General features: G+C 42.5%; 2 protein-coding genes across 2 annotated transcripts in view; both read right to left on the reverse strand.

The window, feature by feature from the left end:
• LOC134219619 (lachesin-like) overlaps positions 1–4786 on the reverse strand; it is a 48656-nt gene extending 43870 nt beyond the window's left edge. The window contains exons 1-3 of the mRNA XM_062698404.1: positions 4661–4786; positions 4371–4577; positions 4099–4269 (exon numbers count right to left, since the gene is read on the reverse strand). Coding sequence (XP_062554388.1) covers positions 4099–4269; positions 4371–4572 — 373 coding nt within the window. The 5' untranslated portion in view covers positions 4573–4577; positions 4661–4786. The remainder of the gene's footprint in view (positions 1–4098; positions 4270–4370; positions 4578–4660) is intronic.
• A 6109-nt stretch (positions 4787–10895) lies between these two features.
• LOC134221610 (uncharacterized) overlaps positions 10896–20759 on the reverse strand; it is a 637051-nt gene continuing 627187 nt past the window's right edge. Inside the window, exon 8 of the mRNA XM_062700799.1 lies at positions 10896–11217. Coding sequence (XP_062556783.1) covers positions 10896–11217 — 322 coding nt within the window. The remainder of the gene's footprint in view (positions 11218–20759) is intronic.

Genomic DNA, 20759 nt, shown 5'->3' on the forward strand with positions numbered 1-20759 from the left:
GCAAGCTGCCCTCGGGGAACCCGTAGAAAGGGACACTTCCGGCTTTACACCAAAACATGCCGTGCGACAACTCTTTCTTCGTGATTTTAATCAAATAGATGGTTATGCACTTGAAATCGATAAACGACCACATTGATCACTCTTGGAACCTCTTGGAACCTATGAACCTATGAAGTTGAAGGGTTCCCGAGGAACCCATAAAAGAGGACAATTTCGCTCTTATATTAAAACATGTGGTCAGCAATTATTTCCTCATGATTTTCCATTAAATATATGATTAAGTGTTCAAAATGGTGGTAGATCATTTGGCATAAAACCGTTTGGCATTTATTATTCATGACAAACAACCATTTCTATTAAACAGCATTTGCGGCCAAATGATCTAGTCGGTTAAATGACTTTTTAGGCCAAACGACCATTTCAGCCAAATGGCATTTTCAGCCGAATAAACTGTTAGGGTAAACAACTTTTTCGGTCGAATTAACAATTCGGCTGAATGACCCCTTCCGTCAAATGTCATTTTTGGTCAACCCATTTTCGACCTTATACCGTTTCGGACAAACATTCGGCCTAATGGAATTTGGCTAGATGACTTTTGGCCTAACCTGTTATTCGAATAAATGGCTTTTCGTCGAATGACTTTCGGCCACACGGTAGGGCCATTTGGCCGATAGACACAATGCCGAAAGGTGTTTGATCGAATATGTCATTTGGCCAATACCCATCTGGCCCACAATGTCGTTTTGGCTGAAAAAGTCGATTGGCCCAAAAATTGTTTGGGTGAAATGATCGTTTGACAGAGAGGCCTTGTTATTTGGCCAAACAGGTGGATATTTTTGACCATATTACCCGTCCAGTAATCAACATGTGGCCGTTGGACCAAATGACATTTTTTACTAAATGGCCCATTCTGTCAAACAACCATTTCAGTCGCACGACATTTTCCGGAAGCCTCCTTTCAAGAGGCCCGGAAGCCTCCTTTCAAGAGGCCCGGAAGCTTCCTTTCAAGAGGCCCGGAAGCCTTTTTTCAAGAGGTCTGGAAGCCTCCTTTCAAGAGACCCAGAAGCCTCCTTTCAAGAGGCCTGAAAGCCTCCTTTCAAGAGGCCCGGAAGCCTCCTCTCAAGAGGCCCGGAAGCCTCCTTTTAAGATGCCCAGTAGCCTACTTTCAATACGCCCGGAAGCCTCCTTTCAAGAGGCCCGGAAGCCTTTTCAAGACGCCCGGAAGCCTCCTTTCAAGAGGCCCGGAAGCCTCCTCTCAAGAGGCCCGGAAGCCTCCTTTCAAGAGGCCTGGAAGCCTCCTTTCAAGAGACCCAGAAGCCTCCTTTCAAGAGGCCCGGAAGCCTCCTTTCAAAAGTCCCGGAAGATTCCTTTCAAGAGGCCCGGAAGCCTTTTTTCAAGAGGCCCGGAAGCCTCCTTTCAAGAGGCCAGGAGGCCTGGAAGCCTCCTTTCAAGAGGCTTGGAATCCTTCTTTCAAGAGGCCTGGAAGCCTCCTTTCAAGAGGCCTGGAAGCCTCCTTTTAAGAGGCCTGGAAGCCTCTTTTCAAGAGACCCAGAAGCTTCCTTTCAAAAGGCCCGGAAGCCTCCTTTCAAGAGGCCCGGAAGCCTCCTTTCAAGAGGCCAGGAAGCCTCCTTTCAAGGGGCCCGGAAGCCTCCTTTCAAGAGACCGGGGAGCCTCCTTTCAAGAGGCTCGGAAGCCACCTTTCAAGAGGCTTGGAAGCCTCATTTCAAGAGGCTTGGAAGCCTCCTTTTAAGAGGCCCGGAAGCCTCCTTTCAAGAGGCATGGAAGCCTCCTTTCAAGAGGCCCAGAAGCCTCCTTTCAAGAGGCCCGGAAGCCTCCTTTCAAGAGGCATGGAAGCCTCCTTTCAAGAGGCCCGGAAGCTTCCTTTCAAGAGGCCTGGAAGCCTCCTTTCAAGAGGCCCGGAAGCCTCCTTTCAAGAGGCTCGGAAGCCTCCTTTCAAGAGGCCCGGAAGCCTCCTTTCAAGAGGCCCGGAAGCCTCTTTTCAAGAGGCCCGGAAGCCACCTTTCAAGAACCCGGAGGCCTCCTTTCAAGTGGCCCAGAAGCCTCCTTTCAAAAGGGCCCTGAAGCCTTTTTTCAAGAAATCCGGAAGCCTTTTTTCAAGAAGTCCGGAAGCCTCATTTCAAAAGGCCCGGAAGCCTCCTTTCAAGAGGCGCGGAAGCTTCCTTTCAAATGGCTCGGAACTCTTCTTACAAGAGAATTTGAAGCGATCTATCAAGATACTCTTCTTCTTCTTATAGGCATTACATCCCCACACTGGGACAGAGCCGCCTCGCAGCTTAGTGTTCATTAAGCACTTCCACAGTTATTAAATGCGAGGTTTCTAAGCCAAGTTACCATTTTTGCATTCGTATATCATGAGGCTAACACGATGATACTTTTATGCCCATGGAAGTCGAGACAATTTCCAATCCGAAAATGGTCTAGACCGGCACCGGGAATCGAACCCAGCCACCCTCAGCATGGTCTTGCTTTGTAGCCGCGCGTCTTACCGCACGGCTAAGGAGGGTCAAGATGCTCAGAGCCCTCCATTTAAGTGGCTCGAAAGCCACAATTCAAGAGGATCGGAAGCATTCTTTCAGTAGACTCAGAAGCCTCTATTCGAGAGGCTTGGAATTCTCCATTAGTCATGAAAGTCCTGTAGGAAGCTTGGTCTATAAAATTACGGAGTAATGAAAATTTCAGACAACTTTTTAGAGGTTAGGTTTAAGGTCGATTTTTCATATATGTTATGAGTTACGCCTTTTTTCATTTACAGCAAAAAAAAGGGCGTACCTCAATTAATGGAAAAGTTCGAAGGGGTACCTCTCAATAAAAAGGTTGAGAACCGCTGTTATAATGGATTTTATGCAACCCATTTAAGTTGCATAATGTTCATTAAAGCACCCATTTCATTGGTATGGAAAAGTCGGCCGTTTTAGCACTCAAATGCCAACTGTAAACCAGGTAGTATAATCATGAATTGCAAAAAGATGTTTTCCACTACAAACTCCGAAAGAAGATTCTCCTACGAGCCGAAAAACGCTTGATTTCGTCTCATCGAAATGAAAACTACGAACTCAGCTTGAAAATATCCCGTTGAAATGTAAAAAAAATCTTTATAAAACGATCGTAATAGAAAAACCGTAAAAAACATATTTGTTTCTAGTTCAATGTAGAGATGCTCATCCGGTTTGATATTGCGCACAAAACATCATGATACTATATCAAATAAATGATGGTTGTCAGAATGACAGCATCTCTTATGTGCCCACAACCGAACCTCCTCCCCTACCGTTATCGGGGGTGACAATGGGCCAACTCCAACCAATCCACTCGCTATCTGAGTTACCTCCCTCAGGTGTCTGGCTGAAGATTTTCGTTTTATCCTCATAAAAAAAATCATTTGCTGTTGCATGACTGCGTCCATACCTCCTTCCACTTCTCATGCAAAACAGATCACTGGAACCAACTGTGATTGCTTGCATCTAATTGGACGATTATTATTTTTGTTATTCCCTAAGTCAATAAAGTGATTCCGGAAACCATGAATTATGAACATTGATAATCCATCTCATTTTATCTTTCTCTGTTGTCACGCCGACAATTGATTTTACTGAATACCATCCTTATGAGACCTTCATCGAAAACAAATTCATTCGTTAAAGTCAGATACAAGCTCTAGTTACGAGCCATTAATTTAGCTACATACTTTGACTGTACCCGCTCATATACTCATATACCATCTACACGAACGGTAGTATAACTCGACCACAGACAAACAGACATAACACTCGTCAAATTTCCATCGTTCACTGATTTACTGGTCGATTCAAATAATCATTAGTTGGCCAATCGATCACTCGTGGCGCGCACATCGAGTTTGCTCGAGTTTGACGTTTGCTCACTACCGACATCTGATTTGTGATTTGCCCAACTAACTGAAATCAACACATGTCGTTAGTGTTTGGACGACGATGAATTTGATGGGTGAATGTTCAATGTGTTATGTCTGTTTGTCTGTGACTCGACATTCATTCACGCGTAAGCATGGCCCAACTGTAATAACCTAACTCCCAGCCGGAGAGCAACTCTGGTACATACCTCGTCGCAGCTCGGTTCCGTTTCGCTGCTGATATAGCGGACTGCCATCGTCACGCCTCCAAGTCACCTTCGGGGTCGGATGACCGGTCGCTTTGCAGAAGAATGTCACGTTGCCTCCCTCGCGAACCGTCATATCCGACGAGGACTGCTCGTCCGAAATATCCGGCGGCACTGTCATCGGCGACGGAAGAGCGAAAAAACCGCAAATTTGAAGCACAAGTCATGTATGCATCCATCAACACATCCGGATGGGGGTAGGAAAGGATACTCACGCGGCACGTCGACGCAACCCACTTGCTTCTGCAGTGGCGTTGCGTTGATTTGACACATGTAACAACCGCGGTCCGATTCCCGCACGTTTCGGATCTTCAGCCGCCACACGTTCGACTCCTCCTGGGTCACGCTGTAGCGTGAATTGTGTGTTACGACGCGACCCTGCAGGGCCAGCACGGTCTGATCGAAGCACGCATCCATCCAACCTGCACGTTTGGAAGAATATTTAGATTTTTGGAAAGAGGTCAAATTTATTCATATACACATGCACCGTTGCGAATTTGCTCACCTTATAGGCACCTAAATTTTGTACAACACAACTTAACGTAGCTTCTCTACCGATAGGAACTGTCACATTTTCTATGGGGCTGGCAAAGCTCGGTTTTGGCTCCTGCTCGTTCCGGGAGTCTGAGCTTCCTGAAAGAAGAAGAAGAAAAAGAAATCGGTTAAGGCAGGTCATGAATAATTTCAAATTATAACTCCGGGCGCCCCCTTCAGAACAGAATCACCCCATTCCGGGGAAGAAAAATATGTATTATGGAGTCTCCCAGAGCTAATCACACTTTCGCATCCCATAAGGTCCTCCCATATTTCACTCCCAACGATGGCGACGGTCGGCGCGGACGCCCTCGTCTTCATTTATTCAGTGCGAACACATTAGAGCCCGGACCGCACAGCTCTTGGAAAACAAATCACTCCACCGGAATCCATATGCAAAGCGAGTGGCGAAAAGAAAAAAGAACCTCAAGAAATATGGCGTAGCAAAATCAAATGGATAAGAGGAAGAGAATGCCGACTCCCAAAACAAATAACGACTAATCCGGATTGATATATTCCTCGAGGCTCGACGTCTGCCACTACATTGATGCTCCCAGTACGAGGGTGTGCGATAACATTTGCATTCAATATGTGTATGTGATACATGGAGCAGGAACCTAATTAATCACTCCGAGGATGACGCTATGGGAATTTGATGGAGGTTGTTCAAGACACTTCAAGGCTTTCAGAAACATAAAAATACCTACATAAAACACAATCAACATTGTCTCTTTGCGAAATTCGTCTGCGGTCGTGAATCACTTTATCAACATTTGCATTATTTTACCATAATTTGATTTCTGGGACTTGGTATTGGAACTCACTCTGGAGAATACTTTGATAAAGGCTGAGGGATGCATTTTTGCGGGATTCTCCACTATATTACACCAAATCTCATACATACTTCCGAAAATTGAGGGAGACGCATGGTTCTGAAATTCTGTACCTCCGAGATCGAAAATTGCTTCAACTTACAAACCCTTCCCAAATTCTCGCCGAAATCGAATGAAGATTCCAAAGCCACCGGAATGTCTCGTTGGGAAAAATCTCATTCGAAATTCCATCCTTCCCCCGGTACATTAGAAAGAAACCCGCACACATGAAACCGGCCAATCCCCGAAAGGAAACAGCTCACTTCTTCATCTCTGTGCGCCCGGATAGCGCTTTTCCCTAATACCGGCACACAGTTCATATACAAACGGGAGATAGCAGAGTGAATCTCCGACCGGAAGCTTCTTATTTTCCCTTCGCTGCCACTCTCCGTCCTTGACCGACTTTGAGTATTATTGTTTTGAATTTGAAATTGGCAATAAATCTACATTTAAATATATAATTCAATGATTGTGCTATCAGTGAATCTCCTGCTTCGGCCGCCGGTTCTGGGTGTTGGTGGTTGGCCTGAGCCTGAACCGGGTTTCACATTCTGGGAACGAGCCAGAAAAGACGCCCTGAGATTCGAACTTCCGGTTGGTTGGTGTGGTATGGCTCGTGGTTTCGTACTTGAGGGTGTGTGTGTTCGAGCGGACACGAGCAGGAGGAAGAGTTAGTAGAGGAATTATTAGTCATTGAGCTGGGCGTGCAAGCGAGAATTTCCATTGAGCCATTTGTTGTGCGGTGAGCTGAAAGCATGGACTAGATTATTGGGATGCATCTTCAGAAGGAAATGCAAGGACGAGAAGCTACTTTAACCGGAAGATGTGTCTGTTTCACATGCTGGGAGCCTTTTTGCTCGGCTCGGCGATGCTCCAATCCGGTTGCAGATGCTTTGAAGAATGATCAATAAATCGCAAATGAATTTATTTTAATCATGTTTTGTTTGATAGGAGGGAAGATTAAGTTATTTACGAAACATCTGTGCTACATTTAATTCAACATGTTCAGCGCTGTAAGCAATTCAAAAAGTTCTATTGAATGACTTGAAATATAAACGATTTCAATTTTTAATTAGTTTACGGAAAAAAGTTTTGGATGTACTCTTATGAAAATAGCTTCTTTTTCTTAACTACGATTATCAACTAGACAAAAGTCTCAGGATCCTAAATGAGTTATCCCAGTATGAAGTAATTCAAAGTGCATTAATTCTTTCCTTCATCAAGATGTTTAACAATATGCGCCGCCGCTCCCGGTGACATTTTTTCATCAGACCTATACTGCCCTTATTCGCATAAGCGTCCCATGTCAGTTTTCTTCAGCTTGAGAAATATGTCGTTGAACTTTTCAAACTTGTTTTACATGGAGGAATTAAAAAAAAATCTAATAAATCGATTAAACCAGCGATCTTTCTGAAAATTTAGCATGATGTTCTTTATCTGTATACATTGCTATGGGACTATTATATGGACCATAATTGATGTTTTGTGCTAGAATGTATCAAAATCTGGAATGTGACTGTTATGCGAATAAATAGCAAGATGAGACAACACAAGTGGGTTTTAATTTTCAAATTTCTAGTACAAAGCCTATCATTTTTTTAGTTTTTCTTAAAGATGACTTCATTTTAAGCTTATTTCTCAAAATTATTATTATTTGTTATTTGTTTGTTTTTTATTCATCGGACTGTGTTTTCTACATGAAATTCTTAAATCTAATGGTGGTCAAACAATAAAAACATTAAAGACGGCTCAGCAAGTGGCAGCGAGATCTGGATGTAGAGATGTTGAAATCAAATGCATCGGACACTTCGTTGAAGCGATGGATCATGGCGACAATGGAACTGTTTGCAGCATAGTTAGTAGCTTGTGGCTCCTCATGTAGCAGCGCTTGCGCTCGAAGCGTCCGGACAGGTGCGTATAAACTGATCCTCGACAGCAACTCAGGAGCATCGTATTCAGATGATAAAAGCTTGGCAATGAAAACACACTGAGCCACATTCCTCCGCTTGGCTAGAGTATCCAACCCGAGTAGACGACAGCGATCAGCGTAAGCAGGCAAGTTCAACGGGTCATTCCATGGAAGGTGGCGCAAAGCATATCTGACGAATCTTCTTTGGACAGCTTCGAACCGGTCACTCCATACAGCCTGGTAGGGATTCCAAACAGCAGATGAAAACTCTAGTACCAGCGTACCAGAGTGCAGAACAGTGCTTTGAAACTCAACGGATCTTAGAACTCATTGGAGATTTTAAACATGAACCCAAGCTGGCTTTTGGCTCTATCGTTGTTATTTGAGAAGTGGCGGCTATAGGTAAGCTTTTCATCCAAAACAACCCCTAGGTCTTTAATATGATCAACCTGTTGTAGTTGAGAACCAGCAATAGTAGTCATACTGGATGAAATTAGTCGTTCGTCGGAAACTTATGACACAGCACTTCGGAATGCTCAGAACCATCATATTCCGAGTACACCAGTCATGGAAGATTTCGAGAAGGTTCTGTAGCTCATAGCAGTCAGTGAGGTCTCGGACAACTACATACATTTTAAGGTCATCGTCAAACAACAGCAACATACCTCCACGTTGCAGTATAAGGTTACATCGTTTATAAAAAAGCGAGAATAGCAATGGTCCAAGGGTGCTACCTTGTGGAACTCCAGAAAGGTTCGAGAAACAGTCTGACGAGTTGTTTCCAATACTGACCGACATTTGGCGTCCAACCAGATATGATCTGAGCCAAGTGCATAAAGCAAAAGAACAGCCCATTTTTCTAGTTTTGCAAGCAGCAAGTCATGACTAACTTTGTCGAAGGCAGATTTTAGATCCTTGTAAACGGCATCTATTTGGAATTTTTTACACATGTTCTCCATGCAAAACGAAGTAAAACTGGTAAGATTCGTTTCCACAGAGCGGCCGGGAAAGAGACCATGCTGATAGGGGCTGATGTAATTTTTGCAGGAAGCGAATATTCTATCGTTCATCAGCGACTCGAACACTTTCGACTCCTTTCGACACTTTCGTAGTTTTTCACATCACGTTTGTCGCCTTTCTTGAAAACTGAGAACATAGTAGAGCATTTCCACTGCACAGGAAATTTACTCTGCTGGAGTGATAGGTTGAATAGTAGACAAAGTGGAACAGCCAGAATATCAGAGCATTTCTTCAGCACGGCCGATGGAAGAACGCTAGGTACAGGAGAAAATGATGATTTGGTCTGACGTATCGCTGACAGAACCATTTGAACGTCTATATCAGAGACATCCACATCCACTACATTACTAGGTACTCCACTCACAGCTCTATCAGTGTCATCCTGAGAAGGCGAATAGCTCGAGAATACATTTGAGAAGTGTTTAGGTGAAAAGGCTGCATTTCTCCTCAGTATTCAGCGCAATGTCGTTATCGAGTAAAACACTTGATGGCAGTCCAGTTTCCTTTCTTTTAGAATTCACGAAAGACCAAAACTTCTTAGGGTGTCGTCGGAGATTATGTTGCGTGAGATGAACATAATGAATGATATGGAAATGCTAATATCATCTTCCAAACTTGGACGTACATGTTCATGATAGCATTAGAGGCGAAAGTATAGAATTGATAGTTCCGTTAGGATACGGCAGGCATGAAGAATGTTTTTATAGAAGTCGATTTGAAAGCGAGCGGAGGGCAATATTTGTGATGGCACATATCGCACGACCTTCCTTCTGCCAAGCTCCCGTATGAAGGGGGAGGGAAGAATATCAGTGTGGAATCTGATATATCTCCTCTGGCGTGAACATAATGTTTGTAACGAAGTTTATTATATTGCCGATAATCATTGTTGGCAATGTTGAAGTTCCGTTTAGTGAAGGCACACCGTCGATAGGTATAAGCGCGAAGAGCTCTAGCGCGCACTCTTTTCAGGTTGCGTAATAGAGCATTAGTCCACGGTGGTTTCCTCGGAGGATTTCGCTTCGGTACAGTGGCTGAAACGCAGTCACGTAGCAGACAGTTGAAGCGGTCAACAGCTGATTCGATGTCCAGGCGGCCTAAAACATTCCAGTCAATACGGGACAAGCATTGTCGGAGCTGTTGAAAATCGGTTTTGCGAAAATTGAGTCGGTCGTCACTCACAAGTCCATCGAAACGTAGATTAAATCCGTTGTCAATTGATATTTCCAACGCAGGATGATAGTTGTCAAGTGGCACAACGGCGTCCGGAGCCTCAAGGACAGTGCATTCATGCAGTGAATAATCATTGATAAACACCAAGTCGAGCATGTTTGATTGAAAGTTGGAAATCCTGTTTATTTGGCTGAGTCCAAGAAATGCAATTCCATCGACTAGTTGGCGACTAGCAGGTGTAGTTGTAGACAAAAGCGGATCAGGAAACGTATATGCGAGAGAGAGACCAGACAAGTCCTGGTTGATTGAAGTCTCCCAGCAGAAGAACCACATCCGATGATAAGGCCAAAGCGGAGGCAAATTCTGTAGCACCAAGATAAAGTTGTATTACACTGGGGCCGTACACTTATTACGTAAGCAATTTTTCTGGGTTTTTCGACCCCCCCATGTAAGATTTTTTCCATACAAAAGATTTTTTATTTATATGGCGCGTAAGATATTGACAGACCCCCCCTCCCCCCATAAGTGCTTACGTAATATGTGTACGGCCCCACTGCAATCATGTCGTCGGTCGGGAGGAATGTACGAGGCACCGATGAAAACGCTGCGTCTAGAGAGACGTATTTTGGCCCAAACAGTCTCAATTGAATTGAATTGTCCGAGGGGCGATCTGGCAGGATCGCCACAGCCACCACGCACGCGAGAGCTATTAGATATACTGCGATCCTCTTTATGAACGACGAAGTTGTCACCGAAAAGTTGGAGTGAGTTGATTCTCCCATCAAGTCAGGTTTCGGTGAACACATACTGAACATCATACTCGCCATCAAGCACAGCCAGATAAACGTCGTCCAATTTGGTAGAAAGTCTTCTAGTATTTTCCTAGTGGGAGCGGTGTCCATGACGGAAGTTGAAACCGAACTGAAAAGCGGTGAATTTTCAGGCAGGAAGGTTGTCCCGGATCTGCAACAGTAGATTGTATGTTTTTTTTTTCAAAATCCAAGATTAGTTTTTTGAGAAATCAACAAACTCTCTTAGCCGGATTCCGGTGGGCCAAGATGATGGTTCGAGCCAATTCTTTGAGATCAGGATCCAATCCGATTTTCTAGGACACGAAAGTCAAGGTGGTCACATCTCTGCCAAGACGAATCACCTCAGCAGCATCCGAAATATTCAAACAACGTGAGACTATTTTCCGCACGTCGCTATATCATTAATTAGTGGATTCAATCCTGTCATGTAGTCATGTACAGCCAAAACTTATCCGGTTTGGCGGCTTGCATAATAGATGGCACGGAAAGTTGAAATTCGCTAAGATCAATACTTTTCGTTCCGCTCACAGCAGCAGTGCATTCATCCAGCCTACGGTCATCTCGGCGGCGTTTAATACCAAGCCTTGGCCAAGCCGACGGCGAGGAAACAGGAATTGATTTGTACGGTTTAATTGATTGACCAGCAAAATTATCAATTTTCTGGCTCAATTTTTCAACTACTGTGAACAGCTCCTGCACCTGTTTCGGTATTTCAGCAAGCTGTGGCATTTCATCGGGTTGGCTCCTGGGGTTGTCCGCGAATGGAACGGCCGTTCGATTCAGTTCGGCAAGGAGGACAAATTAACATTGCCTGCCCTGATGCGATGGAGCGCGAATTAGAACCACAGCACTGCTGATGATGTGGAAAGAAGCCTCACAAAAGCCACAACAAATTGGCTCGAGATCGTTTATCTCCTGTTTGCACTCGCCGCATTGTTTTTTTTGCCATATTGCACTCGTACCCGCTTTCAACACAGCAGCAAACCAAAAGTTCTGACGACGTTGAAACAGTGGTAAATTATCGTTCTTCGCTATTCCACAATATGTATACACGCACAATGAGCACAAATTTTTACAACTTCAAACACAAAAACTACGGTTTGAAAAGCTAATTAGCGTTCAAAATAACTGCTAGACAAAATAAACAACTTGCATCGGCAACGAACGCACACACACATCGTATGTCAGAGCAACTACAATAAAATCAAAATCGTCAAAAGTCGACATGGGACTCTTATGCGAATCGCGGCAGTATACCTTATATTTAGGCATAGACACGCTGCTGTTCAAAATTAATCCTGCAACTGATCTACAGAGTGTGCACTGGTTGTTGATAAGGATTTTTTTTTATTTTCATCGAGGTTTATATGTAATTGTTCATTAATTTCCGTGAGGATTTTATTTTTTCTTTCGGACACATACCTTTGAACGTTTTAAAACAAAAAAAGTTGTTGGCTTATGCCATTCCTATTAAAAATAACGAGGTTTGTCACGCTTTTGGCGTAAATAGTATGTGGAGGTCCACAGCTTCAGTCAATCCAGATTTATAAGAATTTGAATAACTCAATGCCGTGCTCTTACTTTCTTACTCTCTTACTTTCTTACTCTTTTACTCTCTAACTGTCTTACTCTCATCTCTCGTACTCTACTAATCTATCAGTTTTTTGCTATCTTACTTTTCCTACTATAAAGACATAAACACCGTTTTCGACCAAAGGTCGCACAGACTGAACACTTAACATCTAGCAATAGACAATGGGCAAAACATTAACACAACACCCAGTGAACCAATGGAGAATTTTTAGCTTTACGGAAAGTTTTTTCCTTAACCGGGCGGGAATCGGATCCCCAAAGTGCGGCCCGCGGGCCGCATCCGGCCCTTCTATAGCCTTTTCCGGCGGCCCGCGAAGGATTTCAGAGAATACACTACATGTGGTCCATTGTTAGGCGTTATACGACCAAATAAGCTTTTCATTGAGCAATTTGTTTCACTGCATTAGGGTATTCTGTCAAGTGCAATCTTGTTGTTGATAAATGAAGCATGAATCGTGTTATTATCATGAATTATTAAATTGATCACTACATCAATATTATGTAGGCCAAGCTCGACAGCAAATATGCTTCATTATTATTGTATAAAAATAGCTATAAAAATAGCAAATGTGTGTTTTTTCTTCGCGCATTCCAAACGAGCTTAGTGAAGAATGCTTTTACTCTTAAAAATAAGTTATGGTTCGGCAAAATTCAACTGGAAAATTCTCAAGAAAACACGCTGACTATCACTTGACACACCAACGTACTCTAGGCTACGGAAAATATAGATTTTTTTAAAATTTTGATAGAAAAGGTTTCATGAATTGATGAATCAATTTGCAGGAAAGCAAGGCTGCTCGGAATGCAGATTTATTCGATTTCTATTCAACACTGCTGGCATGATTATTTGACTTCAAAAACTCTTTTAAAACATGCTGTCGTTTTTGGCAGCAAAATAAGATTTCCATAAATAATATTCCTCAATTAAAATAGGAAATTGCCAAAATATTTTGTGTAAAATTTTGTGATTATTCAAATCTATTAATTCATGGATATTTTGTATTTTTTTTCCGTGGAATATTTAGATTTTTTATGGAAAATTATTCTTTCATAATTGCAATTTTTGCTTATAAAAGTGCAAATTTATTTTTGTTTTGTGGAAAATTATAATGTGAAAATTTAATATTTATTTGTTGCTCATACCCTGATTTCTTCATAGGCAATTATCTTATTTTTAATAGAAAATTTCGATTATTTTAGAGAATTTTTTTATTTAAGTCGTTGTCATTTGCCCGACAACTTAGTGTGAACAATATATCCTTAAAAATAAATACATAAGGTCAATACATTTGGAAACAAATAGCTCAGAATATTTTCTGCTAACTGAACCGAAAAGATGGTGTTACAAAAGAATTTTCTCGTATATAAAGTCTGAAAGAGCAGAAACGGTCAGTCAGCTACGGCGATAAAACCTGCAAAATTGAATGTCCTTCCAAGTATGTTAGTCGAAAAAAATTTACTGGAATAAAATATTTTGTTAAAATTTGATTTTATTTATAAAAATCATGTTGCACCAAAATAAAATTTGAAATAAAAAAAAAACAAATGCTACCAAATGGTCCTCCGGAATATCCGGAAAGGGTTCGTACAAATTACGTAACGCTGACGATTTTGCTCCATCCTCCTCCTCGTAACGCTTTTTGTATGGAAGGTTCAATTGGTTTGTATGAATCGTAATGCCTGACCGGCTGCCTTTTATTCCAGCGTTTCGTAATTTATGAACAGCCTCAATATTTATATGAAAAAATGATTATTTCTCCAACGGTGGTCCATGTATAGATTCAAACACTGGAGCTAGTGTACGCATAGTAACAACAAAAAATACTTGTGTTTTTAATTATGAAATGAATATTTTCATTTTCTAAAGAATCACTCGGTGGCCAAAGTGATCCATACACAATGTCATGCTCAGAATGTCGGACAATAACCCGGTGAAAATGGTTCCTGATAGGGATCCGCAGGGGACAAGAATCGAGGTTCACAGATAGCAAGGTCCGATTTGAGGTCCCTCCGTGGACTACAAAGTTAGCGACGTGCAAATACTGATTGAGCTGAATGTAAACGAATTTTATGGATTGCAGTGGCCTTAGTTTGAATAAATCAAATGAAATCCCCTTGTTAGAATGCCAAATGGTGCTATGCAATGAAATTCATAATTTTTTGTTTCATTGCACGGATGTTTCGAAATTTTCGAAAATCCACTGCATGTATAAACCACAACATTAACCCTTTCTTTCCCATGGTAGCTGTAGAGCTTCATCAAATTTTGCACCTTCCAACATTCATCGAATTATTTCAACAACAGAAAGCAGTATGTAGCACAACTTTTTGGTTTCATTAGACTGCAAATATAATCAATTTTGAGTAAAAATAGTGAAACCATTGAAAACAATCAAGTAACTATTGATTTACAACCAAAAACTTTTTTTCCGTTTTCCACTAATTTTAGCTTATGCCAAATAATTTTGTTCTAGCATTTTTTCCATAGATGATTCCTTCCTATTGAAATCTTTGAAAAAGTCGTGGAAAAGAGAGGTTAAGTGCATACTATAATACAAATAAAACTTAGAAGTTTTGATAAGAAAATTATTTTGAGCTTTTTAGTGGAATGTCTTCACTTGTCATAAGACGAGTTTATACCATCCCATTGAATTCCACCACTTAATTGTATCTTGACAGATACGTATTTCGACCTCAACAGTAAGGCCGTCTTCAGTGTCTTGTACTTTACTCGACTCGACTACTTGACTCGATTCGACTCGGAGAAGTTTTGATTTTTCGGATCCTCCAGATTTCCCGGAGGACTCACACTAGTGGTTAGAGGTGTGCGCCTTCGCCGCCGACAGAGGTTTTCTCGTGAAAAGGCTATTTTTTCTTGAAAATTCTTTACTTTTTTTCGTTCAAAATTAAAAAAGCTTTTGTGAAAACTAAGAATTTTAATGAAAATTCTAAAAATATCCTTCGAAATATCGAAAACACTACCGTTGAAATACTGAGTAAATTCCTTAAAATTAGGAAGATCTTTTTGTAGAATTTAAAAGAAGATCACCATCTTTGACCAGAGCTCACACAGACTGAATACTTCTAACACTTAATATTAGACAACGGACAGGACATTCACACAGCACCTAGGTGAACAAGTGGAGCGTTTTCCGCTTCACGAAATGTATTCTCCTTACTAGGGCTTGAATCAAACTCACACTCTTACTTGATACTTGAAGGGGTAAGCTCTTCGATGAACCTACGCCGAATGGAGTATCCTTCTCCACTGGACTCGATCCTGGGCCAATCGCTTCCAGTCGCCCTGAACATTGAGCCTCCTCACTTCCTCTTCAACTGCAAAAAGCCATCGTGTACGCGGCCTTCCAATACGAAGCCTGCGGCCTCTTCCCTGTTTACCGCCGAGTATTGTCCGCAGTCCTTACGCTTGATTGCCAGCGACCATGTACTTCGTTTTGCTGGTATTGATCGTGAGTCCAATCATCGCTGTATCCCTCTTAAAAGGTGCAAAAGCCTCTTCCATGGCATGGCGATCAATTCCGATGATATCGATATCGTCCGCAAATCCCAGAAGCATATGCGATTTTGTGATAATGGTACCGCTTCTTTGCACACCAGCTTCTCTAATCACTCCCTCGAGCGCTATATTGAACAGTAGGTTCGAGAGTGCATCACCCTGCTTTAATCCATCTAGGTAACAATAAATGACATCGATATTTTATCCGCAACCCTTACACTTGATTTCGATCCGTCCAACGTTATAAGAATCAGCCGTATCAGTTTCGCCGGAAAACCATGTTCAAGCATAATTTGCCATAATTCATTCCGTTTTACTGAATCGTACGCCGCCTTGGAATCAATAAACAGATGATGTGTCTGCAAGTTGTACTCCCGGATTTTATCAACTTGCAGATTTTGTCTCAGGGTAAACATTTGATCCGGTCGTTGATCGGGCCCTCCACGAAAAGCCCGCTTGGTATTCGCCGACGAAGGACTCCTTCAAGCGGTCTCAATCTGTTGAACAGAATTACGGGACATAAGGTACGCTTGTACGCCAATTAAGGAGGGGTTATTCCTCGGTAATTGGCGCACTCCAGTCTGTGCCCTTTCTTAAAGAGAGAGGGCAAATGAGGCCGTCAACCAGCTAGCAGGCAATTTCCTCGTCTTCCCATATTTTCGACATAATATGGTGCAGAACTTCATAAAGCTGCTCACTGCCATGTTTGAGAAGTTCAGCCGGAGCTGATCCTTCCCCTGCAGCCTTATTGTTTTTTCCAGCTCCTTTGACAGCTTTTTAACCTCATCTAGTGTGGTGACCTCCACAGCTTGATCCATCGTCGCTATCTATTTATTCTGTTCACCGATGCACCGTCACTTCCTCCATTCAACAAAGTCTCAATTGTTGCTTCCACCTGAGCAACTTCCAGTTTTCTATCCGCAAATTCCCTTGTTGGTCGTTCGCACATGACGGGAGATGGCGCTGTCTTTCTCACCGCCATTGCTGACTCATAAAACCTCCCTATCGTTCTGCTCCATTTTTCCCTGCGCCTCACTAATCACTTGTTCTTCGTACTCTTTTTTCTTCCTGCGGTGGGTTCGTTTTCGGCTGCTCTTCTTGTACCAATTTCTATTCGATCTGACACCAGCATCACGCTTCTAAGCAGCTTCTTCTCGTCTGTCCTTGGGTGTCTCCGGTGCGCTTTCGGATGTTCTTTCGTTAAAGTAGGTGCTACTGATGGCCATCCTACTACGTAACCGATACAACCGTAGGCCGTTGTCATGGTAGCGGGTGAAGGCTCTCCTACCGATTATGGGACGGAAAATCCTCTCTACCGACCTGAGCGCGTCTCCGATAACAATTTTCCATCATGCTTTGGACACTCTCTATAGGCTTTATCGAGAGAGTTACTTAAAACATCGTCCCGTCGTTGGATTTATCGTTTGTCGGTGCGTAAACGTTGATTAGGCTATAATTGAAGAATTTGCCCCGTATGCTCAACAGATTCGTTCGCTAATGTGTTTCCACCGCATCACTCGCTTCATCTGCTTGCCCCTCACTCGAAACCAACTTTATCCTCTTTTTCACCGCCGCTGTGATAGATGTATGTTGAATGCAGTATTGGTCGTGGGATCCAGCTCAGATTCGTTCCGCCGGATCTGAGCCATCGAGACTTGAATAGCAGCCACGTTTACCAACCTTCTGCAGTTCACGATCCAGAGGCTCACTCGTCAGGTTCATTTAGGGTCCTGACATTCCAGGTACCGAGATTCCAATCATAGATCACTATTCGTTGCCGGGTCTGTTGCCAATAACGTTCTCTTTTTCTATCTACATTTTTTCGTGGTATTTGAGGGAAGCAGTAAGCTACCTTCCGGTGTCGCGTTACCTACATCGCGATGATGGGGCTGCCACCTTAGGTATAGCTGACGCGATACAATTTTCGTTAATCAGCCGCTGGGTACCAGGCAGACGCTGTTTGAGCCACCTCCTGGTGAACAGACGCTCGAGGCGACCTTCTCTCCTAGCTGATGTCAGAAGGACACAGTGCCCAGGCTGCACTACCAGGCCCAATTTACGCTTGGCTGGCTTTTGTCATCGGACGACCCGTGGAAGCGTGAGATGGACTTGTGGGGACCAGAGCTCTGATGGGCGCTCCCTTCGCTGTCAACCTATTTTGCAGCCCTCCTCCTCACACTCTATGTTTTACAAATACGTTGACGACTGTCGCATATAAATTCCAGAAATTTCGTGAAATTATAAAATTTCCTTGAGAATCGAAGAAACCTACATATTTCCAAGATTTCCTGTTGAAATCCACGAATTTACGTTGAAATCAAATGTTTTGACGAGGAAGGCTACTTGTTGATTAGCCGAGCTATGTCATTAATCCGAAACTCAACTGGCATAAAAATCATTTGACCAGACATATAGGCCGATATGTCGTTCGCTCGAACATCTCATTGACTAAAATGTCGTCTAATCGAATGTCATTTGCAAAAAGGCCTAGATGGTCGTTTTACATTAAAGGGCATTGGCCGAAATAGACATATATTGTTGACCGATTTGCCGAAAAAAATCGTTTGACCGAAATGCTTGGCCGTACGAGGTGACATTAGGTCGAAAACGGTTTGCGACATAGGGTAGAATCATGCAGCCAAACTGATAATTTGGCGAAAAGACGTTTTCTCCAGCTCATTTGTTCGAAAATGACGTTTGGCTGAACAGGTCGACGTTTTTCGCCGTATAATCCGATCAGCTGAATAACAGCCAAATTCCCTTCTTGCTAAGCTACCGTTTCGGTTCAATGGAATTTTCGATGACAGGCCTATTCGACAATACGATCTGTTAGAGATACGCCTTTTTCTAATGACTAATTTGGTCGTACCGCCAAACCATTTCCACATACGTATCCGACAAATGGAATTCGCTAGATACGCTTAACGTATTATTTGGCAAGATGGTATTCGGTCAAATGACTCTCAACCAAACCACCCTTTTGCCTTTTGAAAATTTTTCTCAGAATTTCCGAAAATTACGAAAATTTCATTGCTAATAATAGAAATTGGTGCTATACCAATTAAAGAGAGTGAGGCATATTGCTTTAATAAAACTACTGAGTTTGTGGTCAATTACGGATAAAACTTGTAAAAGTGGATTAGGGCGCTTTCGGATATTTCGAGCAGGAAGATACTCGATAAAATATAATACAATACTCGAAAGAAAATCCTAAAAAGGCGTTTCACGCATGGATTATTTCACGATCCTCTCATAACTTATTATAATAATTAGATGAATCAAATAAACACATTTAGATATAATTCTTATATCGCAATCAACTGTAATTATGTGGAATTGAAATCAACTTTCCATAACTTCCACTAGATCCAATCCGAAATTAAAACGCTTGCCCAGAGAAAGCAATCCCACCCTTACGCCACTACCAGTTCCGTTGACCTCCTCCTGCCACATCCCATCGCGATGCATTTGGGATGAATTCCCAAGAAACGAACGCAAATGAAGGGGCATCGCGTCGTACTACGCATGAAAATGTAAAAACGTGATGGTGTACATCCAAACTCGTTCGATGCCACCGCACGCCATCGTCCATTTTGATCGTTCATTCAGGATACTTCTCGACGACGACGACGGCAGCATCCATTGGCTCATTCGAATTCGTTCGCTCACTTTCCGAGAATTTTTAATCAAGTTGGATTTCCGCCTTTCGTACATTCACTTATCGCAATGGGAGAGGTGGGGGATTGTTGGTTCGTTTGTGTCCGCGCCAGGACTAGGCGAATTTCGCTACTCTTCAACTTTTGCCCCTTGCGGAATGAAGCGAGGTGGGTGAGTGATGCCACTAAGACTGGTCGCCATCACTGATATGGGAAAGTCTGAAAAGCAATACCAAATAACAAACTTTCGAAACGATGGTTTGCGTGGGTGTGTCATCAAATTCGACAAACCGACACCTAAAAGTTTATAATAGCGAGGTAACTCGTCCTGAGCTCACGCCGATATCAGGATGTTCTTCGAAACTGCTCACGAGTCTTTCAATTGCTGGGCCGTCTGTGCCACATCCATCGGCGGAAATGGATTCTGCAAGCGAGCACTTTGACCATCGCAGAGCACGTCTCATTGCTTCCTTGCTTGTTGCTGACTCGTTTTAAGCCAATCCGTTAATTGCACTCTCTTGAAGCCGGGCGCGGGTTTTGGACGTCATTCCCATCTGGAAGAAATTCGCGCCACGCGCCCGGCCACCAGCTCAGAGACGTGAATTTGGTGATCGCTGATCGGCGACTCAGAACACTGCACTGCTGGCTGGTTGGCAAGGCGATGATCAAGTTCGTGATTGATTGCGTTTTTTACTTTCATGTTATAGAATTCACATAATTTGTAGAATTTCTGATTGAGCTGGGGAACTGGACAAAACATCATGACAAGCGCGCGTTACCCATTACCCTGGTCCTTTCGATGATTAGTCGTTCCCATCCAGCAGTTTCCAAAAATACGAAAATTGTCCTCCTTAGTGATATATTAGTTTGATAGATCGAAAATCAGAAAATTTGATTGGCTGGTTAGGTGTGAAGGAACTAGTTACAATTAAGCGCCTCAACAAAAGATTCTAGTTACAGTTACAATTACACCCTTCTAAAGCTTGTGAATGCCTTTAATTTGCGAATAAAGGCTTTAATGTGTTAAGTTAAAAATCAGAAGATATTGCATTTAAGTATGTCGATCAAGTACAAGCACAACCTTAACGCAAAAAAAAACACTAGCATCAGTGCGAAATGGAACAAGTGCACAACACAAATTGAAAATAATGACGCAATCCAATGATGTAATGCGGAAATACTCAGAACATTGGCAACTTACATTTCATAGATGGCTAAGCCCAGAAGTTGCAGAAATAGCTGAAACTATGCCTGCAATTATATACCAATTTCCTCAGAAGCAGCGTGGAAGGTGACATCTGCCAACATAAATCCTCACTGTTTGGGATCCAGCAAGAGAGTTCTTTTACTTTTACAAATTTCTTTAATCGGAATAAAATTGATCACAGAAGTCTACTGCCTTTGTTCAAATCTGTTTTCATACTTGGCATCGCTCGCTTGAGTTGAAAATGAAGTGATGATTTTCCTCAATTGTTATTGTCCTGAATCCGCCTCTCACATAAAAACAGTAGCAATGCTTCT

This window comes from Armigeres subalbatus, chromosome 3 (genome assembly GCF_024139115.2).
Source record: "Armigeres subalbatus isolate Guangzhou_Male chromosome 3, GZ_Asu_2, whole genome shotgun sequence".
Classification (NCBI taxonomy): Eukaryota; Metazoa; Arthropoda; class Insecta; order Diptera; family Culicidae; genus Armigeres; species Armigeres subalbatus.